The 27,607-nt window shown below is 42.4% G+C and overlaps 2 protein-coding genes across 6 annotated transcripts in view; one reads left to right on the plus strand and one right to left on the minus strand.

The window, feature by feature from the left end:
* The first annotated feature begins 1,880 nt into the window (after window positions 1-1,880).
* LOC109483796 (egl nine homolog 3-like) lies at window positions 1,881-10,851 on the plus strand. Its single transcript, XM_019786910.1, has 6 exons — window positions 1,881-2,188; window positions 3,286-4,117; window positions 5,164-5,283; window positions 8,578-8,714; window positions 9,040-9,125; window positions 10,549-10,851. Exons 1-5 carry the CDS (start codon window positions 2,181-2,183, stop codon window positions 9,122-9,124), a joined length of 1,182 nt encoding a protein of 393 aa, XP_019642469.1. The 5' UTR covers window positions 1,881-2,180; the 3' UTR covers window position 9,125; window positions 10,549-10,851.
* Window positions 10,852-18,085: 7,234 nt separating this feature from the next.
* Window positions 18,086-27,607, minus strand: part of LOC109483794 (neuronal PAS domain-containing protein 3-like) — an 84,188-nt gene continuing 74,666 nt past the window's right edge. For 4 of the 5 annotated variants that reach the window (XM_019786905.1, XM_019786907.1, XM_019786908.1 and 1 more), the window contains 4 exons: window positions 25,973-26,079; window positions 22,541-22,688; window positions 19,456-19,580; window positions 18,086-18,740 (listed from right to left, as the gene is read on the minus strand). In XM_019786905.1, coding sequence (XP_019642464.1) covers window positions 18,535-18,740; window positions 19,456-19,580; window positions 22,541-22,688; window positions 25,973-26,079 — 586 coding nt within the window. In that variant the 3' untranslated portion in view covers window positions 18,086-18,534. The remainder of the gene's footprint in view (window positions 18,741-19,455; window positions 19,581-22,540; window positions 22,689-25,972; window positions 26,080-27,607) is intronic. The other variant, XM_019786909.1, reaches the window with a different exon arrangement.

Here is a 27,607-nt window from a genome sequence, read left to right on the forward strand (position 1 = left end):
GCAGGCATTCAGTCGCGGGACTCGGGTTGACTCCTTAGCAGGCTCTTACGTATACGAGTCGGACTCTCTGGAGGCTCAGTGGAGGCCGGGCCCACCGTCACAAATCGTATGCCAAGACCTGATATACCACCAGTATATCCATAAACGCACAGATAAGTCTGACAAAAGCCAGATTCGTAGAGCTCGCTAAAGAGGCTTACGCCGCGGTTGGTTTATATATAACTAACCTGTCACAACTAACTCCTGCTAGAATGCGACATTTGGATATGTCGCATTCTAGCAGACGTTAGTTGTGACAGGTTAGTAATATATACTAGTAAGTCTACCATTGGTGACGATGCACCGTACTTGGTGACGATCATGATCACTGCATGTCTACCAATAATTCTTGGAAAGGGAGTAGTTGAACATCTTAATAGTGGATTGATAACCCTGTTAGCTGGTTCGTTTACCGTTTTAAATTGTTTTCTTGCCTTGTTTCATTTTGATAACGTCTGCTTGACTACGTGCACGGATCCTTCCCGACCAAAGCGAGATAAAATCACATACGGTAAACAGGACAGCAACGTGGTCAGAAATTTTTATATATTGCTGCCGTATCGTTTTTTAAAAGTGGATGGGCCGATTACGGTTAAACGTGCCTGATGTCACGTTATGTAAACGGACCCTCTCAGGTTTATTGAATGTTGCAGCCTGGCAGCACCACGCTTCCAGCCCTTCTACTGGTCGGGGAGCAGGCCCAACAACCTCTGACATCGAGCATCGAGAGATCAAGCTGCGTGACTCAGGCCTATCCAGTAGTCACAATTTTAGGGTCAGGAGACACCCAATACACCCAAAAATATGGAGGAGCCCACTCAAGGAACTACTCTTTAAGTTTTAAAGTAATCCTGAAGAGGCGTACCTTTACAATCAACCAAAGGCTAGCCCTCGTCATTTCCAGGAGACAAGCCCTAGAGAGGCTTGTGATAATGATGTTCCAATTTTACAAGGTTACGTTCGTACATTGATGAGCCGCGTTGGCGCCGCGAAGTCTGGCACCGTGCAGTGGTGTACGTGCAGGGCCGCTTGTCAACATGGCGGGACAAAACCACGGGCTCCTCGGCAGGCATAACGCTGATGATATTGCACAGTTCTCTCGCGGTTGAAACACACTCAGACTTCGGTACACCTACCAATCATTACATGCAGAAAATTGCAGCCACGGAGACACGGCAGCAATCACAATATAACGAGACAATATATTCACCGACGAGTCTGTTGTGGAGACTAACAATTTGTTTACTCTCTCTTTCTTCTTTCTGTTTGAGGGACTCGTCTATATTTTCATTTTGTAAAGTTTATTTTGTATATAGGCCCCAATGATTGTTTTAATTCTTTCGTGGCCTCTCACGGCGCGCCAGCAGAAAAGGATTAAGGAATGGTTGACAGATCAAAGCGAAAAATTTATCTGTTTATTGAATGAATATTCGAGTGAATAGATTGATTTATTACTAGTGATTGGATCCAAGTGACTGAAACAATGCGAGACGGAGTCCACCAGGCCTTCCCACTATGTTATGTAATGTATAAGTTACGGATAGCAGAATCTACTAGTATTCGGCACAAATAGCCAATAATTTGTCAAGGGAGTGAGACGTGGTAAACGTTAGTAAACATTTCCCCTAAACTGTGCGGGAAACTAAAAACTCCTCTGGCAAACTCAAGACGAGCAGAATCCCAGCCTATGTATTAGAGTAGTTTTTATAATCCACGTTTGAGATTAGTAATAGTAATTAGAAGTCTTGTTTTCTTATAGCCAGCGTAGTTGGTCTGGTAGAGACTACGTGATTACCTTCTCATCAACACGTTCTTTTTTTCTGATGGCATATCATCAGTCTGACACTGATCACGGAGATAGAAAAACAACAAGGCCTTCTTTTAACTCCATGCACTGGTATATCTGCATTAGGTTTCTTCTCGGCTGAGTGCCGAGAACTGCATGATATGTATACCGTCATTAAAAAAATAGCACCCCAAAAGCGCCATCCTGTTGAGGAGCCTGACTATCGCTGACAAACGATTTTGGATGACCCTTCTCCCCTGGCTTATGCATACACACAGCGCTTCGTGTGGTAGCGGTGTTGTGCATAAGTTCAGGTACGAGCGGTGAGGCGGTGGCGACAGAGAGATCATCGGAAATGAAGAGGTGAGATCGTTTTTGTGTCGGCGTCTATTTCTGTGTGTCGTAACTATTGGGTGAACATGTTATTTTGGGGTTCAAACCAATGACACGTTGTGATTGAAGTAAATAAAATACATGTAGTCCGATGCAAGTTATGATAAACATGTTACAGTCATTGATGCACTGAAAACATTGCTTACACCCACTTTCCCGACTGGAAGCAGCAACCGCTGAGGGACTACATAATCTCTCAACGAATTTCATTGATAAAACTGATCTTTTTACGTTTTGTAAGGTCATCCTTTTCTTCGTGTATTACATTCCAATTAGATAAAAACAAAAACAAATTTTCAAACAAATCCATTTCTGGCCGCTCAAAGGTTGCTTCTACTGCGATGGTCGTCTAGGGGAAATGCAGTGGATCAAGTGCTTTTGTTGTGTAAAAGAATGGGCGTTTTGCCAATTGCAAGCGCTGTCGCTGAGCTTTGGGGCGTTTCTCTCCGGCACTTGGCAGGCCAAATGTACCCCTGTTTTGGAAACGTTTGTTATGGTCGTATCATGTGGACTTGGCACGTAGTCCTTTTGGACTAAACCGGCCATAAACATCGCGGCTGGACTATATATGTTATACATGTAACCGTAGCTGTATTCTGGAACCATCAACCATAAAGTACTTTTGTTTTCCCACCTTGAACTTCATTCTCTTTCGCGAAAGCTCGTGCATCGATCAAGGGCATTGCATTTTTATCACTTCTTCAAATTTCAGTGGGTACAAACTAGATATTTTGTTGTTGGGGTGTGACTGTACAATACAAAACTACGTTGTTTCCTTTCACCATGTCACGTTCTTTTCATAACTAACGTCAACGTTTTATCACATGTCGACATTATATTATATTATATATTAATCATTTATCTAAGATTATTTTGTGTTCGCTTATTGCATATATGTTTTAGTGGTGGCGTGAACATAGGTTTAGTCAAGGAGGTGACGATGTGCCGCTTGTAGTGATTTCTGTCGAACGTTGCAGTTTTAAGTGTTTGTCATGGCAAGGATCATGGTCGTTTCTCAACTTTCTGTTTTTGGCACGTCGGCCACGTGCGTTTGTTTCTCGGCGCAGGCGCAAGCACTTGTTAGGTAATCACAAGATGGCGGCCACTCCTGGAGTACGTGACGACCAGAACTCGTACGATGGCTGTGAACTTTGCGGTGCTATGGAGAACTTAATGAGGTGCGGAGGCTGTCGGACCGCCTACTACTGCAGCAAGGAGCACCAGAGGACGCACTGGAAGAAGCACAAGCGCGTCTGCAAGTCCAAACCCGCAGTAAAAGACGCAGGCAAAACTAGTGACCCGACCGCGAGCCAACAACCCCAAGTGACATCAGCGGAAGGCAACGTAATTAGCAACAACACGTGTGAACCCCGGCAAGCGAACTCAAAGCCGCAAAAGGAGCAGGCGGAGAAACAGAACGGTCTAAACGGTGCTGGCCTCTCTTCAGTTGTCAAATCGCCGGATTTTACCAGCTTTAGAAGCATTTGCCCGATGTTGCCGGAGGACAACGGTCACAAAGAGCCTGCCGACAACGGCCCTAACGCCCCCGCCAGAATATCGCTAGATGCGAGAAGGGAAAAGGAAATGGCCGACCACGTAGTCAGGCGGCTAACCACGGACGGAATCTGCGTTCTGGACAATTTTTTGGACGAGACGACAGGGGACTCGATCCTGGAGGAGGTGAGGAAGCTCCGAGAGGAAGGCGTGTTCAGGGACGGGCAGCTGGTGAACCAGTCGACCGCCAACACCGCCAGGAACATCCGCGGGGATATCATCACCTGGGCGGAGGGGAGCGAGCCGAACTGTCGCCGCATAGGGTACCTGGTCTCCAGGATGGACTCAATAATCATGAGGTGCAACAATAAACTGGGCAAGTGCAAGATAAACGGCAGAACTAAGGTAAGATTCAGATTCTACTAGTAACTGACACGGTTTTCGTGACTATCGCGTCGTGCACATACTTTAGAAGAAGCGGGTTTCAGTTGAGGAAGGCCTTTGATATCCTGATGTCCAATTTGCTATGCTGAACTAAACAACTTAGAAACATTCCAAGGCCAAGGGCAGAGTTTTGTGGCACGCACCAGATGGCCTTGGCTGTATGTAACTTAACTTTTAAAGGCCACAGCAGGTAAATTTTATGGATGACATCCTCTGGAGACTCCAAATCTATCATGCGATAGGGCGAAAAAAACAACAATATTCCGACATCATAAACCTTGTTTAACAAGAAACCCAACTATTACAGCATCTATTTGTCACTGAAACAACTTGAAAAATAAGTTTTCAATCATTGTACAAATGGTTCACATATATACACAGCCACCATCACATATAAAAAGAATGAAATACATCACTGTCCCAGAGCATGCGCAGTGGGCTGACAAGATATGATGATGATCAAAGTAGAAGACAAAACCATAAATCAGAGCCTTGTTTTGTCTCCTCTCTTTATATTTCCTGCCATCCATGTTCTGGCATGGCAACAGACATCTTTGCAACATAATTTCTTGTTTTTTTTTCTCCAAAATCAGAGAAAATAAATGCACGCATTGATGTTGTCCGGCATTAAAATGACTTGCTGTGGCCTTATACTAATATATCATTTCTTGGTTCAGGGATCTTCGTAGGAAATCAAGGTTGAAGTGGGTGGACAAAAACAAATAGGAACAGACCCAGGCATCCTGTGATAGACCGAAATCTGTCCCTGTCTATTTTGCTAGAATGTCAGCATCAGCATCACATTGTGGCGGACACTGTGTTGGTTTCATCTGATCATAATGAAAAATTCAGGAAGGAATATGAACTTCCCTAAATCTTTTAGTGTACATAGTAAACAATTTGTAAAGGTCCAGATTCCTTTCTGTTCCAATGAAAAGTGTATGATTTGTGATATGATTTGTTTCTTCCAAGTTTTGATTGTGTAAATGTTGTCCTGATTGTTACAGGCCATGGTAGCCTGCTATCCAGGAGGTGGCTCACGTTATGTCAGACATGTCGACAACCCAAATGGAGATGGTCGCTGTGTCACGTGTATATATTACCTCAACAAGAACTGGGATGTACAGGTAAGACTGTCACCTGTGTTATGTATTTATCTTCTGGATGTGTCATCTGTATCTACCTATGCACACTTTTTAAGTTCAACGTCAACCTCAAAGGGAGTTGAGTATTGTTTCTGGCTTTTCTGTTTGTGTGTGTGCATATGCATGCATGCCTGTGTCAGAGTTCGAAATACAAAGGTGCAATGTGCAAATTGCACGTAATTTTCAAGATTTGCACCTAAAAATATTTTGAATGTGCAATTTTGCACCTGGAAAATACCGATATATCATGTTTGCACTGCGTATCTCTGAAGTTTCTTGCTGTGTCGGCATCTCGCTGAGCGCATGGCAGCCATATTGTTTTCTTTACTGAACATCCTGGGAACAAGCTGCTCTCGTCCCCAGGTGAAGACGCGAAGGCACTACGTAATGATTTACCTAATATGGCAAGATGCGAAGGCCTACGTAGCTGATTTACCAAATATGGTCAGACCCGCGAAACTTGTTGCCCGATGTGGGACGAAGTCCTTCGGCAGTGTAATTTCGGCTTTTTCGTCCAATTTTCGGTAAAATTCGGTGAAAAACAGAGTTTTCGGATTTCCCAGCATTCAGTGCTACCCAGGAAATTTGTAAAGCATGAAGAAGGGCCCATGAAGAAGGGGTCGATTTTCAAGTTCTTTTCACGGGCCCAGCCGGCATCAGAGGCTGGTGCAGCCGGTGGCGGTGGACCAGAGGCTGGTGCAGCCGGGGGCGGTGGATCGGGAGATGCCACCGGGTCCACCGTCTCCGATGATCCCGCGGCCGCAGCCGATGTTGACGACGCGCCCCCAGAGGAGGGGGAGGGGAGCGCCAAGAAGCAAAAATTAACCGGACGTTATTTTTTTCTAAGCTGTATTTTTTTCCTTATATCATGCACGATATTCAAGGTAAACAAATATGCAAAATACATGAAATTTATTGCTCGCATACTGTTGGTAAATTTTCTTTATGTGCCGTATAAGATGTGGAAGTTCCAACTGTAGTGTTCGTGACATGATACCCCGGTATGACGAGTGAGAGGGCCGGGAGTCACTAGCGGCGTCCTTTGAAGCTAATGGCGACAAATTTTTTTTGTGTGTTCTTTTTTTTTTATAAACACACTAGATGATACTTGCATTGTTCATGTTTTGTTTGGTCCCTTCTTTTTAATGTATACTAAAACTTCTATATGCAGTGGCAGGCTAAGAAGGTTGATACACAGTAAAACAGTTGCAAACCTAAAGATGCAAGGCTAAATATAATTTTGCACATAAATTTTTCAAATTGCACCTAAAAATTTTGCCAATGTGCAATTTTGCACGTACCTGAAAAAAAGTATTTCGAACACTGCTGTGTGCATATATTTTTGCATGCTCTGCCAGAGGGATCAGTTTCTGTTCAGTCTCTGTATGTTCTACAAGAGACTGATAGCTAGCAAAAAGGCGTTGTGCTTCACCCTCAGACTGAGGTTGCTTGCTTTACCTTCACCTTGTAAGTTGTAGTATTTGTCATGGCTATGTGCGCAATTTTGAAAAATAACTGAGGCAGTACCCCTCTGACATTGCTTCTGACAGTGACAGCGGTATCTAAATCCCTCTCTCTATGTATTTAGCACCATGAGCAAATGTAAAAATTACCAGTTACCTTCATGTACATATAATGAAAGAAGAAAACAACTAACTCCACTTACATATTGGAAGAAAATACATGTATTAATGAATTTTAAAAATCATCATGCGCTTGTACATTGGATAAGATCTACATGATGTACATACCGTATAGGGAAGACTTGTAAACATCTGTACATTCTAACAGATACAGGCATACATTATATTTTAATGGAATGTCTGCAATTGTCCCATGAGAAGTGGGTGACTCAGTATGTGTTCGAGGTCACTTCTATAATTTAAGTGAAGTATAACCAAATCCAAGAGCTTTAATTTATGCTTTTATGGATGTACGTGTGTACAGGCAAGGTAGGACTCGTGAAGTGGACAGCTGTATAATAGAGTGCAATAGTATCTTTATGTACATAACTCTTACATGTAAGCACAGCTCCTATCTGTGCATATGTGCCCAGTATTTCAAGCCTTGGAGTGTGATGAAAACAAGGTCTGTACCTTAGTACACGTTTTGTGGAGTGAATATAGTCTGGCTCAAGTTTTCCTGCTAATCCTCTGTTCTTACCTTAATCTCTTGCTATATTCTTGATTGAGAGTGTTTGAGAACAAAGTAATGACATTGATGTCGGCTGCTGGCAAAATATCCTGCTGAAGAAAACAGAGGGCAGCAGATTGTTTACTTGTATGGCAGAGATCATGGTTGCAATGTTGGTGAGGAGCCAGGCAACAATTTATGATCTCTTTTTCTGGCCTGTTGAAACCCAAGCATTCCTGACTAAAGAACTTGTTTGTTGGGTTCAAATTTTGGTTTGGAGCCAAGAATGCTGTCACAATTTACAATTTGTTTGTTTGTTAATACCTTTGCTTGTTCACAAATACTCAGTTGACAGTTCAGTCCAGTCAGCCACTTCTCATTGAGGTCATGAGGGAAGACGTGTGTCAAATAAAATATACAGGTTCAGGTTACATGATTGACGTCATAACAAAGCCATAAACATATAGTCGTAATAAATCCATGGACATGTATCCTTACAGGTTCTGTCCTCAAATCTACTGAAACTAGCTGCTCGAGAGCCCAAAATCTCCAAGTCTCATCAAGACTTACCCATCTACCAAGTTTCATGACAATCCATCCATAGCTTCTTGAGTTACCATGCTAAACCACATAACATATACATACCTACATACAAACACCAACCAAAATAAACATACTTAGCAAAGGTAATCAGCACCATCATACTCTAAATTTCTGGGGAGATCCCTGTTTAAAACTGGATAACCCTGTCAACATGGGAAGGCATATCCTGCTGTTATTGTGATACAGTTGTGTCTAAAAATGCTCCATTTACGACTTGGACTTCAACCAATAATGTAACACTTGTCTGACTCGGGATATCAGTGACACTGACAGCGGCCTCCAGTCTTTTCAGACATGTGTCGATGCATCCTTCAGACTACATAATCATGTCACAAGAACTCTCAAGACTTGGCAGCTGTGAACCACTGATTGTGTGTGCTATGATTAAATGTTTATAGAGCTTTGCAGCCTATTTTAGTCATTGACTTTTGTCTCACATCCAGTGGCTATTGCTCGCATAAGCAAGTTGTAGGAGAAAAAAAGGATGACATTGAATTGATGGTGGCCTACATGTAAGTCTCGGCTACTTTGCGTCTTCAGAAAAACGGAGGCCTGTTGCGGATATTTCCCCAAGGTCGTGACGAGGTAGCAGATATTGAGCCCAAGTTCAACAGACTCCTGTTTTTCTGGTCGGACAGACGGAATCCACACGAGGTACAGGAAGCCTTCGCTACACGGTGAGTCTGTCATTACCTTTAGCACTCTGTCTGTTCCTGGTACTTAGAAGTAGAGATATAAAACCCAGAACTTCTACTGCAGCACTAAGGAAAGCCTAGGGGGTCCAAAAATGTTACCTTCTGCTGATATTCTGTAACTGTGTTACTTGAACATGTGAGCGTGTTAGGCCTACGGAAATTCAGATGATAATCTTACTGTCTTGCTGGTCGACCTACCAAAAATGGCTCAGCGGGAAACAAGAAACACAAAATTATTTTTCCATAGTATAACTATAAGCCTCTAACCGTCTGTACTTAGATATATGGTACATTGTCTTTTATCTAGATATGCTATAACTGTCTGGTACTTCGATGCGGAGGAGAGGGCTCGAGCAATGGCGAGAACGCACAACTCTATAGGCCAATCCTGAGGTGAGTGTTATAAATATATTAACAAATAAATAAACAACCAAACACATATGGATAGAAATCATTTTATGCTTAGAAGGAGTAATTTGTCAACTTGTCAAGGGATTGAAGGGCATTCATCAAACCGATATTTCTGGAAACTTGAATTATTCCTCTGTTGAATGAGCTTGAAGAAATGCTTGCTGTGCATGTTGCATGCTGTCGCCTTAATAGAGGGTCTGCATGCCCTTTTTCGTTAACCGTTATGGGCTATTTTAATTTACCGTTAATCGTTGCCGGCCCGCTCTAATTCAACGTTAAGCGTTATCAGTATATTCATCGTGAAGCGTTATTGGTCGTTTTAATTCAACGTAAAACGTTATTTGTCATCCTAAATTCAGCGTTAAGCGTTAATGAATAATTCTTCGTTACGGCTTATTTTGCCTTTCAAAGTGCAGCAAAATGCGTCATTGAAGGTTTAAAAATACAAAATTTCCCGAGGGAGAATGCCCCCGGACCCCCTACATTGCTCGCGCTTCTGCGCTCGGTCCCTTCGGCTCTACCCAGCACCAGCTTTCCGTCAATTTCCGGAAGTTTGCGGAGAGTTACAAAAATTTTTTAACGAATCCGTCAACCTTGACAGGCAAATTAACAAAAATCTTGAATAAAAATATGAAAACATCAGAAGGACCAACAAATACTCAACACCATGATTTGCCTCTCAAAATGCGGGAAGTTGCGTTTTTGAAGGCTTAAAAAGCCTAAATTTCCCGGGCGAGCATCCCCCGGACCCCCTTACATTGCCTCTCAAAATCCATCGGTAGACCTGGGCAGACTGAAAAATGGCAAGCTGGCCGACGTCGACTGGGACTCCCCTTTATTTTTGGACGCACTCGGGGACCAGGGCAGGTGGGAAAACACCGGGAACACATACCTTTAATGCGTGCTTCATTACATGTGAGGTATATATATTTTGTCAGTGATCACCTTTTCTCACAAAGCGAGATACCAAATCCAGTGCAGCTCGAAAAAAAAGCCTGTCAATTTACCGTTAAGCGTTGCCGACCGTCCTGAATTTACCGTTAAGCGTTATCGGCCCTGCTGAATTTACCGTTAACCGTTGCCAGGACCCCCCCCATGCAGACCCTCTTAATAGCCTGTTTCAATTCTTGTAGCTCAAACATTTTTTAACATCATGGAGCATTTCCTAAGGTAACTTTTCCTAAGATAACTAGCATTAAACTCTAAGGTCTAAATCTAAGAACAATTTTGCAGAAGAATGTTTAAAAGCCGGCAGATAGAAACAGAAGACACTCTGCATATGCTTTAGCTTTGATTCACTGATACACAACAAATAGAATGCCAAGTTGGCAGACAGTCTAAGGTTTCGCTGTTCCCTGTTCCGGGTCAAGTACTAATACCCATGTTTTTTGTTCTTCACACACAGCTCTTCAGTTAGAGGCAGTACCTTGAATGACAGGCAGGGGGCATCACTGTTATACTTTCTCGGCAGAGCTCATATCATGACAGGCCTATATTGCACCTTATGGCGTATGTAGAGCCCTAGTAGTTGTTAAGGAGACATTATTTAGTAAATAGAGCTTCATATGATGTGGTGATATGTACTCCTGTAGAGAGGCACCACAGTCCCCTCCTCATGCAGTGTCCAGACATGTACATTGAAATGAACCTTGATGACTTCTAAACCGTCAGGAAAAAAAAGATGAAAACAAACCAAAGAATTTCATTTTAAAAAACGGGTAACAAAAACTCTTTCTTTGCTCAAACAACTTTCACCCAATTTTGTAGATCAGAAATTTCGCATTCCTTCCAGAAATACTAGCTGAGACCCTTTTCTTGTCAGTTTATTAGTTGCCAGTTATCTTTGTAACTGGGTCTGTGACTGGTTGTACAACTCTGCCATAGTCAACTGCCAAGTGCAGTAAGAATTGGGGAGTGGTCAGTGGTAACTATGGAAATGTACATTGTATGTAAGCAGGATCTGATAGCGCAGGTGTGTTATAACCATCCTTGTCTTCCAGACGTTTTATTTTGGATTGTTTGTTATATACATGTAGCTTGCTGAATATGCTATCAAACATTTCGACACCCAAAATGTCAGTAGGTTTGTCAGGAAAGGAAAATAAAGCAATAGCAAAAGTCTAGCCAGGGCTCGAAATACTTTTTTCAGGATACCAGCACAAGTGCAGCTAACATTTGAAGTAATTTGCACCAGAGAAATTTTACAGTGAAATCTTATCTAATGTGCACACTTATTTATGTCTATATTATGTCTATACTATAGTTGGTTTCTTGAAAAGTATGTGGTATACAGAGATGCTAGACCTGCCTTTTGCCACTTCAGGAAGGAGCAGCACTTGGTGTACTTGTACACTTGGCCAAAATGCAGGCTCTCTGTGCCATGTTAAGAAAGTGTCCCGTTTGTAACAACCTCAGACAAGTAGATGTGACACGGTAAAGAATTAACCTTCCCCTCTGCTCACTGAAGTAGCCTTTTGGTACCAATGTTGCAATGGTTAAGGGGTTGGGTAGCAGGGAGAAAGGAAGAGACTACTGTAGGACCTGCAGTAGTGAATATTATATTATTAGTAAAAAAAGTGCAAGAACACTTACTGAAATTTGCGATAGTCGAGGAATGTTGAGTAGATAAAACATATGGTCGATTTAAGTTACAGAAAATTTATGCCACCCCCATCTCAAGAAATTGTTGTGAAAGAATGTCTTTTTTCACTCCAAAAAATATGGTTAAGTCCAATGATCTTGATGATGAAGTCCAATGTTTTTGTGTTTGAAATTACAGTTCAACTTCACTTCAGAGCAAATGTATGTGATTTTGACAACAAGAATGTCTACCTCGTTACTGTTTCAAAGATGCAGGAGAGCTCAGTTTTTCTTCAGGTTGTTGAAGGAAAACGTGGTACAAGACGTGAACCTCAGCAATTTGATTTGTTCCTTCTGAAATTTTCCCTCCAGACATAGTGTAGGCGCAGCACCACTTTATTACTGTGGCTGCTGCTATTCTGCATGGGATGGACGTATGAGGAAGTGTTACCGAACTCACCTCTGTTGGTCTTCAGGGAAGAAGTCGTACAAACTGATTGGAATACGTCATAAATGTTTAATCTTCAGTAGAGTTAGTAATACAAACTGAAATCCGCCCTGTTCTACTTCCGCCGTATAAGTTCGATGTTTCTGAATTTGCTGGTAGAGTTCTTGTTGGTAGTTGTATTCCTAGGTGCAGTTTGATTTCTTGATCCCAATTCGAGGAACAAAGCACAAGTTCTTGTTAACTTCTTGACGAGTTCTTGACAAGTTCTTAGCAAGTTCCTGGTGAATTCTTGGCTAGTTCTTGGCGAGTTCCTGGCGAGTTCTTGACGAGTTCTTGGCTTAAAACTGGTATGGTCTCATCGTCCTTCCACAGAATATCCTCTGGTATCTCCTGGACCCTCTCTATCCAGGCCTTTGATAATCCTTTTCTGGATTTCCTGGATCCTTGTATCCAGGCCTCTGGAATACCCCTTTTGGATTTCCTGGATCCTTGTATCCAGGCCTTTGTAATCCTCTTCTGGTCTTTCCTGGGACTTCTGTGCCCAGGCCTTGTTGGTCCTAACTCACGAACCACACCAGACTTCTGTCTCTCTGCTTGTGCCTTATGCACTGCCTGTCGCCTTGTCTACCTAAGTCCCAGACAGACGGGCTCCCCACCCTGGTGCTCAGGGGGGGCAGGGAGTTGGCGGGAAGCTATACTAACTTAATCTACTGGCGGGAAATTCAAAATTGGAAGTTGGCACTTACACATAGACTGACTCACTATTTTGTCTGTTCCCTGTGCCGCAAGAATCAGAAGTGCTTGTACCTGCCAGATAGCAAGAGATAATTGATTTTGGGGGAAATCTATAGTCCCAGCTTTATAAAAACAAATGAAACATAGTTGTTTTTTAAAATGTGTAATGCCTCAGTAACCTGGGAAAATCAGAGTTACTGGTATTAAGAATTTGGCAAAGGCCTGTACTTAATGTAGTTTTAAGCCCTGAAAGGGATATTCTTTGCAATAGCTTAAACCTCGTGTTTTAGAGAAATAACTTAAGAAGTAGATGTGGCCTAGCCATGGATTTCTATCCCTATGAATTTATTGTGTGGATGCAATGAAGTGAAAGCTCAGCTATTTACTTAGTTAATAGCTTCATCGGGTTGGTTAGTTGTTTGAAGGCAAACTTCTTTTTAACACAACCATACTTTTCTCACTTGCCTAACTTTTCAGCAGTTTATCAGCTGTTTGTTATGCCATGTACATGTATTGTCCAGGTAAAATGGAGACAAGGAGAGCAAGTTTAAAACATAGAGTTGGGGGCCAAGTGATGACATGGATATTGGACTGAATATTTGTAAGAACATAGTCTGGAAAGAAAAGGTTGGTTTGCATTGTGAAATGATTACGAGGATATGGGGCAAATGCTTGGTCAGTTTTCATGTATCCCTACAACAACGTGACAACAGTCTAGCTCATAATAAGCACAGTTAGATAAGTACAGACAACCTCAATGTTATAATAATGTATACAAAGTTTGATGGAGAATAAATGATATCCTGATGGTCTTTGTTTGTTGAAGTTCACTTATTGTGTGAATTAATATATATAGATATAACTGGACAGCATAATGTGGTGTAAATTTTCTAAATCACAGGGTTACAAATGTCTGAAACCAGACTGTCCTGGATACTAGTAGTCCCCAAGCAGAGGCTTGGGTTTGGGGTTATTTTGGGCATGTTTTTAGGCTTTCTTATCGGGGTTTATCTTTTTCACTGGTATTGGGTGAGAAAAAAAATTCCAGTGCAAAAGAGAAACCCTGATAAAAAAGCTTAAAAACACGCCAAAAATAACCCCAAACCTCTGCTTGGTGAGGATGTTCTGGACGTTGATGGACCTACATGCAAATGGTAGGGGTTCCTTTGGAGGGGACGTTGAGCTGTCAGTCCTGTGTTTGAGGATAGGCAGACCTCAAGCGGTAAGGCAATGTACTAGATGTCCTTGTCATGTTGGCTTCTATATAGGTTGGGTTTGCTATGTGTTGTTACTGTGGTGAGAAGCAGCTGGTTCGTGTTATTACCAACCAGTCTGTTCTTGTGCAGTTTTACCACTTATCAGTAGGTGGCATTGTTGCACTGCAGTTTGCAGCCCCAAACCCACCAAGCTAGATGTAACAGAGAAAGTTGCAACACAAATGCAAAACACTTGACCTGACTTTTTGTAACCTAAATTTCAGACTTTCCAGGGGCTACACATACAGTTCCTCTGCTCCAGGGAAATTTGGGGTAGAATATCCTTGAGCTGGTCCAAGAGCTGGCCAAATACGCCACTGATAATTGTTTTACTGTTTACATCCTTATTCCAGATTATGCCAAAACTTTTTTCCACGTTTCCTAAATGTGTCACTATGAATGGTGTTATTTCCCATAGCTACAGTCTTGTAAACGCTGAATTTCAGCAAATGCTGAAAACATGTCTACTCCTTTTTCAGCACCCAAAGGAGTTGCGTACACCCCTATGTTAGTAGGTAGGGGTGTTCATCATTTGTATACATGTATAGGGGGTGTAACAAAGTCTTGAGCATAAGAAACCCCAAAGAAAGCCAGACAAACACAGACAAGGGTCGGTTCAAAGCATTAGAACACCTTTTATTTGTGTACGGCTGGAGAAACATGTTTACACACTGTTGGCAGAGTGACCACCACATAATTCACAAGTCCGGTAAAGAGCTGGAAAACACCAACGGTACACTGCTACACTACAGCTGTGTGTGGGTAGCATGAAATGAGTTAATGTTACGAACAAACGACTACAGTACGTATGTATATGTTCTGGTGTATGTGTGTAAGCATTGTTTGAGACTGATAAGCATTAAAGTGTGTGTAGTTACCATATATATGGAAGGTAGAGCCTGATTGTAGGGTTGAATGTGTAGAGAGAGACTCCGTTGTTACATTTGTATCCCTATAATTGCAGTAGAGCTATGTGTGAGAGCTTCGTTCTCGTCGGTATTGTCACTGAAATCATTCATTGCAATGTCTGATCCCAATTATTTTCAAGTATTCAAAAATAATTTGATGGAAGATTGCAATATTGTGTCTACTAACTATGCAATTTCGACATTCATTCAGATGTTTTAGCAATATTTGTCAACACATGGCATGAAAAATAGGCCATTATTGCAATGACATTGAATTTCTGCTATTCACATTAAAAATGTATTCCAAGAAAAGGCCATGTCTTGGCAAATCTTGTCTCTTGTGGACAAGCAAGAAAACTCCACACCCAGATTGTTATTTGGACACTTTTTCCACAACATGATGTCTTTGAGCACAACCACTTTGATTAGCTGGAATGAGATTCAACAACACAACATCTCCACAATAAAACATACCACCTCCACAGTGTGGTCTCCATAGTAGTTAGATAGTATTCTTTTACAATTTATCTCCCAACAATTAGCTGTGGTTGGCAGAGAATTCGTCGCAGTCGTATTTGTCTGTCTGGGGAAAGATTCACTGTCAGAGCCGGACACTTTTTCAGGGTCCGTTGCTCCGTGGAGTTATTTTTGTGAGACTCACAACTATATTTCAATCGTGATAACTGTGCATTTTATATCTTCAGTTGGAAACTGATGTTTTTCACCCGCTTTTCTCCTCTCTCTCTCTCTCTCTCTTGGTTCCACCTCAACTTAACGTTGTCTAAGCTCAGCCTCACATTGAGACCTTCCTCGTACGCTTCTGAAGCTGTTAACAAAAATACAAATTCTTCCTTGAACAGAAGTCCTGCTTGTTCCAAGCAGCAAGCAGTATATAAGTCCTTAATTAAATTATTCAGAATTTAAATTTAGCCTCAATCACATTGAGGGTAGCAAAAAAATGAGACAACATCAACATAGATAACAAGGTCACCTCAATTTCATTGAGGCACCAACACAAACAAGAAAAGTGCAAGTTAGCATCATTGCAAGATTGCTACCAAGATATTTAGCCTAATATTTACACAATCGCAACATTACTGAAATTTCACGGAAAATAAGGATTTGCTGCAATCTCCTGACTTTTGGCTTGTCGGAGGTAGGGGGTCATATCCCGTTTTAAAATTTTGTACAAAATCAATTTACATTAATACAAAATCTACAATCCTATCCTTCGAAGTTCCAAAAAGATTTAATTTTGATTGGAATGAAAGGCTTCACTGTACTGACTTTATCGGCTGTCATCCGTGGATTGTTTTTATCTCTCTGCTAATCAGATTGGACTTGAAATGGCAGGGCATGGCAAAGGACCCAAAACATGGTCAGTATGGCATTTTTTTGTGTGTCTGAGAAGTTTTTCTTCTTCTTTACAATAGCTGCTCAAAGCACAAGCACCAACATCAAGAATTTCATCAAACTAGTTGGAAGTAAAGATCCTCCTCCCCAGGAGTTTTCACCAGGTCCCAGGAGGAACTGTCAAAAGTTCCGGGAAAATATCCTGCCGATATGCACCCCCGAATTCTGAGCAAACCGGACACTGAAAAGATTCCAACAACGGTTACTTAAGTATTGTACAATGTCAGTTGGGTGAGTAGTGTAGAGAAATCTGTAGGGCTCCAGGAGTGCAGTTTTCTATGGATGAAAATGCAACAATTAGATGTCACTTGTGTGCGTGAAGTCACAAGCATTTTGCACAAAAGCGGGACAATTTTTTTGACAATTACGTAACAGTTACAAGAGCTAGCTGTAAAACTGGTAAACCTCACAGAACACTGTAGAACCTGGAACAACAGCGAGGGCAAAATGCACGCCTGGCATTTCTGGCATGAAGAAAACTGCACTCCTCGAGTTGATCACAATCCATGTCAGGTTCGGGGAACAGACAACTGGGGGGATCCTGATACTGTTGAGCTGGTGGTGTGTGGGTTAGAGAAACTGGCAAATCTTAACCATTTTGCTTGTGTCATTGTCACATTGATGGACAAACACATACAATATGGTGATGGTGGTACGATAATTAGATGCATGTTTACTGATCCGCCCGGAAGTTGTCTGTTCCCCGAGTTTGGGAACTGCAGGACCAGGGGATGCTGTTGTCTCAGACGGGGCTGCCATCCTGGTCATCGTTTTGCTGCTTGTTCTGCTGTTGTTGTTGTGTGGGTAGTGTCCCGCCGAAAAGGTGGAAGGGCGCTGTCGCGATAAACCCATCCGGGGTCTGGTACATCCCCATGGCAGCGGCGCTGGCGTGGTGTGTCTGCGGGTCGACGCCTGGCAACAGGTCGGGCTGCATGGTGTTCCCGTAGGCCCCGGGTGGCGGAAAGCCGTGTCGCACCTGTCTGTAGAGCATCTCCATGGCAGAGTTGTCGAGGACGTAGTGCCCCTCCCCGAGATGCGCCCCACCGCTGTCCAGGAGGTTGACGGGCTGGGAGGTGGGGAGGTGCAGGTTGGCGTGGCTCGCATACGGCACGTCCGAGAACCCCGCCTTCATGGCCTCTGCGCTGTACATCCTCTGGTATGCCCCCGCTGTGACCGCACTGGTCACAGGCAGTCTTTGATGGGTTCCGAGGAACCTCTGGAGTCCTTCGGTTGCACTTTCCTTGGGGTACATGTGCTGGCGCGCGAACACTTCCCTGGAAAACACGCTCGCGCCCATGGGGTACCTGGATTCCCTGGGAGAGACAGATAGTGGGGGGGTGATGGTGTAGGTTTCCGTCGTCGTCCCCGCTCCCGAACTTCTGGAGGTGAGACAGAGGGGGGCGGGGGAGAGGGTTGCAGTTGCACTGGTGCCTTCGGTGGTGGGTGGCGTGAGCACAGAGTCTGGAATGGTTACTTGACTGGAGTTGGAAGAGACTAGCGGCACGCCGCTTGGCAGCAGCCTGGCCTGATTGTCTGGAGGGGGAGGTGGGGGGGACTGGGCCTCGGAAGCCTGGCGGTTGGGCGGGTTGTTCCAACCATCGCTATCTAAACTTCCTTCCCTGGGCTCCGATTTGATTCTCAGGCCCGAGTCATTCTCAGGGGAGGAGAGGAATGCTGGAGGAGCTCTCTCCAGCAACGTTTGTCTACTTTTCTCAGCACCTTTAGTTATCGAGTCATTTGCACTGGATGCAGAGGAGACCCACTGAACTGACTGCTCGGTTTCCGAGTCCACGGATGGACGGGATCTCCTCCTCGCCTTCTTTGCAGCCTTCCTGTGTTTCTTGTCCGTGGAGGAAGAAAGGGAAGCTTTGTCCGTGTGCTCACGTGCATCCTCATCAGTATCAACCGTGTGTACCGAGGACACGCTCAACACGTCTGCAGGGTCCGTAGCACCATTTTCTTCACTGTCCTCTGTGCGAAAGGAATATGCATCCGCTACGTCTAATTTGGCATCTGATTTTGTTTCACTATTGTTTTCCGAAGCGTCTCTCTCATGGTGGCCCGTAGGCCGGTTCTTGTCCACCTTTTTGTTGCTGGTCTACACTCCGCCGTCTCTTGTTTGGCCTCTGGTTGGCACCTTGTTTGCTATCAGACTGGTTGGCTTCGGACCGCCTCTTCTTTTTGTTCTCGGGCTCGCTCGTTTCACTGTTTCCACTCTCACTTTCCTTGTCACTGTCCGACCTGGAGTCTTCTTGCTCTGTGGATGAAAGACAGATCAGTCAATGTACATGTATGTGCTATCTTTTACAAAGATGAAAAGGCAACTTACACATGCAGAAAGTCAACATTGTAAGTACATGTAAATGTGGACTATTTCTTTCTGCATTTATTTTGTTTTGAAAAGTGCTGTACCTTGACTTGTCCTGTGGACAAAACATAAAGCAGTCAATGTGCATTACATGTTTTAAAATTGAGGAAAATCAACCAATATATCCTAATATAGTTATCATTATTACTTTGTTCCCTTATTTCTAGACTTTCCCTCTAGGAAATTAAAATGATAATGGACAGAACCAAAACAGTCAACAGGAATCCTTTAGTGCTCCTTAATTTTCACCTCAAAAAGAAACAACATGAGTCCTAGTTAGTAGTTGCAGTGGTTGCATTTTACTTTTTATCCACACCACTTCCTGTAATTGGAAGTGTGAGGATTTTTGTATGGGCTGTTTGTTTTTTTAATAGCAGGAGACATCGCTTCAGCACCAAGGACAGGAAAGGTGCCAGTACCAAGTACATGTACAAGAAATCAGAGATTTCAGCCTTCCTGGAAGCATTTTGGGTTTGTGGAATCTTCAAGTTACCCCCATTTCCTGTGTCTGACCTTTTGACCTGTCAATCTTCCCCCACTCATATGCTGCTAACCTACTCTGTCCAGACAAACAGATACACAAACCCACAGCTCAGCCACTGACCTGTGTCATGGTTGGAGTCTGATTCGCTGTCGGAGGTGTCGGAGGAGTCAGAAGTGTCGGGCGGGTCCTGGGGAAGGTCGGGGACCTGGCTGATGTCCATGGGAATGTCCTTGTACTCGGGCAGACTGCAGAGGGCAGAAAAAGTAAGGAAGGTGATCTCAATCCAGTTTAGCTCACTGAAGAGCGCTCTAACTTCCCACTGGTTGTGACGGAGAAGATGGATTATATTTCAGTATTTACAGGTTCATTGTACTGCTTTTGACTGTTTTCATGTTGATCATCTATTGATTCAGCATTATTTTTTAAAGATCTGAATATAATCATCTGCTTCAGGCAAAATCCTTTTGATACAACTCTTTGCACTTGTGATGTCATACATTCATTCCTCAAAACCATCTTGTACATGTCAGTAAGTAAACCATCTGTTCATTCACTCCTAACAATCCATTCTCTTCTCCCTCGTTTGCCAATTATGGGAAGATAAAGTTTTCATCGCTCTCTGCATTCATCAAAGAGTCGCTCGGGGTTGTAAAGAAATCCCAGAGTTCCCCCTGAAAGCAGCAGCGTCACAGTAGAAGGAAGATCCGGGCTTTACCTCGAGCACGCCCAAATCCCGGGCTCCCCGGCGGATTTCAACCCACCCAGAAGTAATAGACGTTTATTTCCTCATCTCATGAGGAGTCAGACATGAATAAAGATGTCGGCCTGAGGCGACTTGTCCTTGGGAAGTTGGAGAGGAACAGGTTGCCGTGGAAATGTCCATCTTGTACTGCAGAAAGTATTTGTGTTTGTGCCACGTAGAAAGGCAACAAAGCTCTCTGTAATTTTAAGCTCTCCAGTTTAATATAACAAACAACATGTGATGTGTGAAGAACTTAGGATGTAGTACTAGTAATATGCTGTCCTGTAGGTTGCGGGGTATTTGTGTAGTTGTGGCGCTGATGTAATGGCTAATGCTGAAAAGCAACACAGCTATCTTAAGCTGTCACTGTAATCAAACTGGGACCATCAGAATGGGAAGCCTTCACTCTGAAAAGATTGGGATGTTATTTGCCCTCCTGGGTTATTTGGACTTGATGACTAGCTCTGATTGTTGTGTTTGGGGGGATTTTCCTTTGTGATATGACAAATATTTCCCCTCCACTGCCATTTAATCTTGTTTATGATTTTATATGAAAACGGGATTACTTCAGGATACATATGCCCCCAAGGCATGCCGGCACACACAGATTCCCTTATCAAAATTATGCATGATATGTACAGGGAATGTGGCAATTATAAAATCTAATTAACTGTCCATAACATAATGCTGTCATCCCTGTTTCATTCCAAATAATCTCTGAATCGTTTGGGACTTTTTTTCAAAGGATTTTTAAAAGATTTTTTAAAAGCTTTGATGAGGACAAAATTGCCACGTTTTTAAGATAAACTGTGGACAATTTTTACCGACACATTTATTGCTGATATACATAATCATAAAGCTTGTCGAGAGCATATCTATTGCATGTCGCAACATAGATTCATCATGCAGCAAAGTATGAAAAATCTGTCACAATGTTTTGTTAGGTGCACTGAGTTGCTTAAAAGGATCTGTGCCTGCATGTCTACTCAAACAAAGGAAATCCACCAACTTTAACAGCAGGAAGACGTTCCTTCTCACAAGATGAGTGACTCTGATTCGTTAAACACTGCAGCTGACTGGGCATCAGTCAAGATGAAGCTGATTTCTTGATCTTACATTTTAAGTCTTCCCCACAACATTAGACAAGTGTCTAGCTCAGCTGTCACTCAGTGTCTTCTACTATCACAAGAATGAAATTTTACAAGACATAGTCACAATTAAAAAGACGGTAAGTAGAGTGCAACCTATGGTCTCTCCTCTCAGCATTGAAAATCACCTGGAGCTTTCTTAATGATTGTAATAAAAGAATTTCCACAAAACACAGCCAGTTGCCACTGCATGAAATCTTTTACCTGTAAAAACAGTACACAGTTCTTCACTGAAGAGTTACAAAGTAGTAGATATGATTTATCAGCTGCAAACATGTCCCTGGGATTATTTGCATCAGAGATTTCCAGACAAGCCTGCAGCATTACGTGTGCTAATACCTAATCTGGCAGAAGAAGCACCTGTCTTTTTGTCTAATAGCCGACATATATCCAAGTGTTAATACACTTCAACATCTTCAAGAGCTCGGCAAGGCTGACAGCTGCTCATATGTCACCACAGCTGAAGAGACTTTTGATCATGCCCAGAAGAATGCAGGACGTAATCTTGTCTTGGGGCAGTCCGGGACGCAAACGATACAGATGGTAAATGCCAGCGGAGGAGGAACAATATATGGGACATCATAGTTTGTTTTGTTGTTGATGTATGGGATGATAGGGCCACACGTGTGGCTATGAGAACCCAGGACAGGAGATTTACCTCTCGCCTCAGGGCAACCAAACTCAGTCTTATCTGTAAAGTTGCAGGAGGCGGCGCAGTGAGAAACTGCCGATCACCTGAGCCTGTCAGAGTTGTATGTACAACACTACATCATTAACACCATATCTGTAGTGAGGGTGTGAAACAAAAACAGGTCCTTGTAAGGAACTAATATTTGTGTTTGCTTATTTGACCCTTTGTTTCTTAACAAAATACTGGGCGTATTCAAATTGCGGCTTTTCCTTCAGGTGAAGAGATAAAGGTCAGACAAAATATAAGATACAGTTTACATGATTGATGTAACAAATCCATTAACATGTTCCAACACAACAAGAAAACTCAATTTTGGGCTGATTCTACTTTAGCCTTGACCAATCACATGACCCTGAGGATGTACATGTAATGACGAACGCTGCAGCAGAAATAGCCTAAGGCCACACCAGTTTTTGACAGATACTTACGTGATAAGAAAAGCAATTCCACCGTTCTAACAATGCAAGATAGATTAAAGAGAACAAAACCATAAAGAAAAGAACCTCTAACAGACTCAGAAAGCAATGGATGAAACAGTGACTTGCAAAAAAGGGAGACAAAACTTTGAGAAGTCTACACCCTATACAGAATCAGGAAAGGATTTAGGGATGAAGGTTAGGTCACCTGAGGACGTAGTTGATGAAGATGACGCTCTTCTCGTTGTTGTTTTTGGTGTTGAAGGTGACGGTGGCGCACGTCTGCACCCAGATGTATCCGCCATTCTTCAGAATCCACCGGTAGTAACTGGACACCACCTGGCCCTTGTTTATCACTACAATAAACAAGCAATAAACTGTAAACAACATGTACTACAAATGAAAACTATACATGCATGGTCCAGAAGTTAGCAGTTCCACTTCTGGACGAGAGTCTGCTTCTTATTTGAGAATTTCCTGAGTGCATTGAGTAAATTGAATCTGTCGCATTGTAAATCTTGACATTTTTAGAAGTGTTTGGGTAAAGTCTTTCCACTGCATATTCATGATAGGACAAATATGCATTTTCAATCTATTACTACCACAAAATTAAATTCCTGCAAAAATAAATGAATGTTAAGTATGTCATGGACTATTCTCTACAGTCTTCACATTGACCATGTTGTTTCAGTACCAGGGACAGTGCCAGTGTGAAGTTAACTATAGCAATCCTTTGACATCTGTTTGAGTGGAAAGAAAGTTCCAAATTGGAACCTCAATAGAAACTACTGTTTCAGTACCAAGGACAGTGGCATATGTAAGTTTTATGTCTCCCTTTTGTTATGACCAGTGGCAGAACAGCCTTATGTTAGCTAAACCTGGCTTGAGAGATGCTTTTCCCATTTCAAAGCTAACCTCGGTTACCAGATCTGCCCTATAGCTGATATCGATTTCTCTACTCAGAACCTTGTGAGGTGGTGAGTGAAAAGCCTTTACAACAGAAGGCCCATAAATGACATCAGTCAACATCTCCCCCAGGACACCTCTAAACCATACAGCAACATTTTCACTCCTGAAACATCATATATTAGCCGTATTCTTGCCCAAAAGGTCGTTGTGGGGCATCCTGCTCTTATTCATATAGAAAACAATATTCCTAATTGATATGAATAGAAAAAGTTCGGCTGTCCATCAACACTGGCAGTAAATTGCAGGGGAGGCAAGGTGGCCAGAGTGACCTGGGACGGGTAAAATGGGTTTTATCTGTGTGCACAGACACACGGGGTGACGCAGCTCAGGGGAAGACAAAAAATGACTGCTGTCCATTTTATTGCTGCCTGCAAATTTTCCCCTCCTCTTGGAAACTCGCGCGGGCAGGTGGTGATTCCTGACTATTCATCATTTGTCACCTATCGTCGCTGATAATGCATCATCTCACATGTGTTTCCCTTGGAAGCACGCCCCTTTAGACATCACCACGCACACTCCCTCCCCATGCAGTGTCCTCAGGTGCGACAGACAAGCTACTGGATAAATTCTCTAAAGTTGTTAAAGATAGCATCTCCTATCTTTTATCTGTGACTGAGGATGAGGACAAGTGTAACTTGTATGTAAATGAGCTTCTGAATCAATATGTAAATAAGTTAGTTACTGAAGAAAGTCAGGTAGCTCCTGTCTTTCGACTCATTCTCTGATGCTACATGTATTGTTGGCTCTATTTTAAGAAAATCTCTTAGAAAATGCTCAACACTCCTCAACTATAGATACAGTACTACCAGGCTGCAACAATGTCATTCCTTGGTTCCATCAACTGTTGTCTCTAAATACAGCCTACAAATTTTATATTTAAACTACAAATTTTATACTTTGAGGCATCTACTAGTACTATTTCTTGTATAAGGGAGCCAAGGAACTGAGGTTTTCAAGATCTCAAGATGCCTCAGCAATCAATTTCAAGACCTGGGGAATTCACCCGAAGTGGCCCTAGCTTCAGGAGTTTAGATTTGTGTATCCCAAGAGGTGGGGCAGCAAATTGCTAATCCTGAGAACAAGAGAATTAACCTAAATTGGCCCTACAGGAGTTGATGGTGAGGTTTCCCTGGTGTGGAGCAAGTGGCAGGAGGAAGTGGTCCAGCCATGGAGGACGGATGCTGATGATGGATAGTTTCCTCTGCCTCATCTCGACAGGCAATTTCTTTGTAGCCTTGGATGTCTGTCTGCAGGTGCTGCTGGGAGAGGCCGAGTGACAGCCAAGAAAACACTAACGGACCGCTCCGAACTTCACAACTATCCATCATCACAGCCTGGAACAGGTGGCCACAGACACAAATTCTTCCCCTGGATTGTTACCATAATTTGTTATGCTTAGCTAATATATGTTATTGATATTGTTGACCCATGTAAGTTATGATATTGTTGTAGTCTACAACAATTATTGCTATATTGTTATTATTTTTATGAATGTCAGACCCAGGGCTACATGAAAAGCATGAACTGATTGTACCTTACCTGGTTAAATAAAAATGAAATAAAAAAAATTAATACACCACAGCCCTGCCACTGCTGTATGGAGTATGTCAAATACCTGAAGTAGAAATAACTTTTAAATTAGAAAAGCTGTTATTACGCCTTTGGTTTCTTAATGTATTTTTCTTCTCTGTTCAGTATACCCATATTGTATACCATTGTTTTAGCCCTTGGGCGTAGATTTGCAATAAAGTTATTATTATTTTTGTTATTGTTATTGACAAACAGCTTCTAATGCCATCAACCAAACTACTTCAGATATCTTTCGTGACAGACAAACTGAAAATAAATGAGACGCAACAAGTAAATTCCTTTTCTTGCAACGTGATCTATACAGGGAGGATGTTTCTCTGATGAACCCAAATGGAGACAGCCTACGTCACTCACACAAGGGATATTAAAATCTCCTCAGGAAGACTTTCCTCTGCCAGCTTGGCTCAATCCTCTGAGGGACCAACCCGCAGGATAATGATACGACATCTAAAGTGCAGCACTGATTCAATTAAGTCTGCAGGCACACTAGAGAGAAATGCCAGCACAACGCGGAGAGGCCGGCTCTTCCCGGCTAATCAGGACACACCAATGCATGATTGAGGTACTTAGTGTGCATTTGTGGCAGGAGATGGATTGTAATTTAAATGGAAACTTTCTTCTGTCAAAAATATGTTTTGGGCCAAGTCTTCAGTCTTTGTTCAAACATTTGACTCAAGCAATGGATCAAACACAGTCGGAAGTCTGTCATTGGTCAGTAATCATGATGAAGGCTGAAGATGAAAAATTATTGATTTTTATTTTAAGGATAGGACAAGACATACAGAAATAAATGATTGTTTTAAAAGACCTTTCTACAGATTTTGTAAGCTATATTGTAGCTGAGACTGAGTCTTTCTTCTTAAACAAAGTAGAGAAATTCAGAATTTTCAGCCAAGCCTTCAGCCATCCTAAGGGTGAATGACTCTTACTTTTGACATGTGACCTCATAGTCACATGAATCGAGTGACAGGTCAAATACAATGGAAGTCTTGAACTTGGTCATTGACCCCAAAAATTCTGAAGATAAGAAATGTGTTGGTCAGTGAGTTTGCCCAGCAGAAGCATTTAATTTAGTACTCACAGTCATAGTGTGTCCTTCGGAATGGTTCCACGTCCTCAGCATGAAGGAAGTCATAGCAGCTCTTACTCACAACGTCAGACGGTGCCAGATCCATGTAGTCTGTGATTCTGTGGGGAGAACAATGTCTTCATTTAGAATTCATCACGTTAAGCAAAAACTTTTTTTTTCTTTAGAATTTAGCAAAAAGAAAAATTCAATGTACATGTATGAAATGTATAAATATATTACAATCCTGGACAAGAGCATGGCACAATATCACTGGCACTATTAGCATTTGTCAATGGTCTGTTTCTGCTTTCTGAGTTGATGAGTGTTGTTTGAAAAATACACCACATAACGTGGAAAGAACATGTGTAAAACACTTGTGGACAGCATGACAGTTCCAGGTATAACACAACAATAGCATTATGAGTACATGTGCTGTAGTCTGTTCTGTTCAGTTCTGTTTGAGTCAATCTTTTTACTCAATGTCTCACTGAACAGGGGCAATACAACTTTGCAGGCTGTCATCTGGACAGCACAGATATAACACAGCTTGCTATATCTGTGCTGTGTCAAGAATAGCAATATAGTCTGCACTTCTGCAGTCAAAGAACCAGTAATTCAGCACCATGGACAGGTAGTAATACTATGCAACTGACTGGGACAGAATCTCTGTTGTACCATGCTACACGGTTCTGTATAAAATGTACACAGTATCTGTTCAGCTCTGTTTGTATAATGACCACTGACCTTTCTTTGGTGTTTGTTTGCTAAATAAAAGCATTTTGAAAGGAGATAATGAAGAAGACTAGATTAAGATATGATGATATGAGATATAATTATCATGTACATGTACATGTACTGACAAAACTGCCCAAGAAGACCAATAAAATCTGGTAAATTTGGTCACTATTGACAGGATTCTTGATACTTGTGTGTCTATATGGGGAAATTATCTCAAAAATGGTCACTTTGGCAAGGTGGTCCTACATGTAATGTAGAGGTAGTCATTTGTACATGTTTGACTGTAGTACATGTACTTAGGAATTAGTAGCAAGGACTGTTGAGTTTCTTTCTTGTGTTATCACTCAAACACTGGCTGTTACTAACTGTAGAATAGTATCATAAGGAGGTCACTGACATCTGTTATTCCAGTGGACATGAACATGCAATAAACATACTTCTATTGCTATTTTTTCTCCATGCCCAAAGACCCAGTCAAACATCTCTGTATGCTGTACACAAGGTAAATTGCCTTGGTGCCACCCTTTTGCCCCCCAAGGATCTCTCAAATCCCCCAGAATCTGTTCGTTGACGAGCTCGTGTTTTTAGTCATGGGGCATTTCCTCTGGTGCTCTCCTCCTAACTCTCTAATAGAGCGCCTTTAGTGTTGAGTAACAAGGTAGGAAAAATGTCTTTTGGTCTGTTACATATTTCATAACGGCGTAATGAACAAGGAAACGCAGTTATGGTTTTTAGATCAAATACAGTGCCTGCGTTAGGGGAAATCCGTGGGGATACCGCTGGAACAGTAGTTGCCATATTTATGAAGCCTGGTCTGGCCGATGGTGGTGCTATAGAGGCATTTACCAAGAGGCCTGGAAGTGCTGAGAGCTCGAAGTGGAAAACCTACAGCCCTTCGGGCCCTCCAAA

The sequence above is a fragment of the Branchiostoma belcheri genome, unplaced genomic scaffold, assembly GCF_001625305.1.
Source record: "Branchiostoma belcheri isolate BF01 breed outbred unplaced genomic scaffold, Haploidv18h27 scaffold66, whole genome shotgun sequence".
Taxonomy (NCBI): domain Eukaryota; kingdom Metazoa; phylum Chordata; class Leptocardii; order Amphioxiformes; family Branchiostomatidae; genus Branchiostoma; species Branchiostoma belcheri.

What these genes read in the sequence shown, in the direction of transcription:
- LOC109483796 (XM_019786910.1), top strand. An exon ending in AGATAAACGGCAGAACTAAG is followed by an intron (nt 4,118 to 5,163) that starts GTAAGATTCAGA and finishes TGATTGTTACAG; the next exon opens with GCCATGGTAGCCTGCTATCC. An exon ending in ACAAGAACTGGGATGTACAG is followed by an intron (nt 5,284 to 8,577) that starts GTAAGACTGTCA and finishes TTGCGTCTTCAG; the next exon opens with AAAAACGGAGGCCTGTTGCG.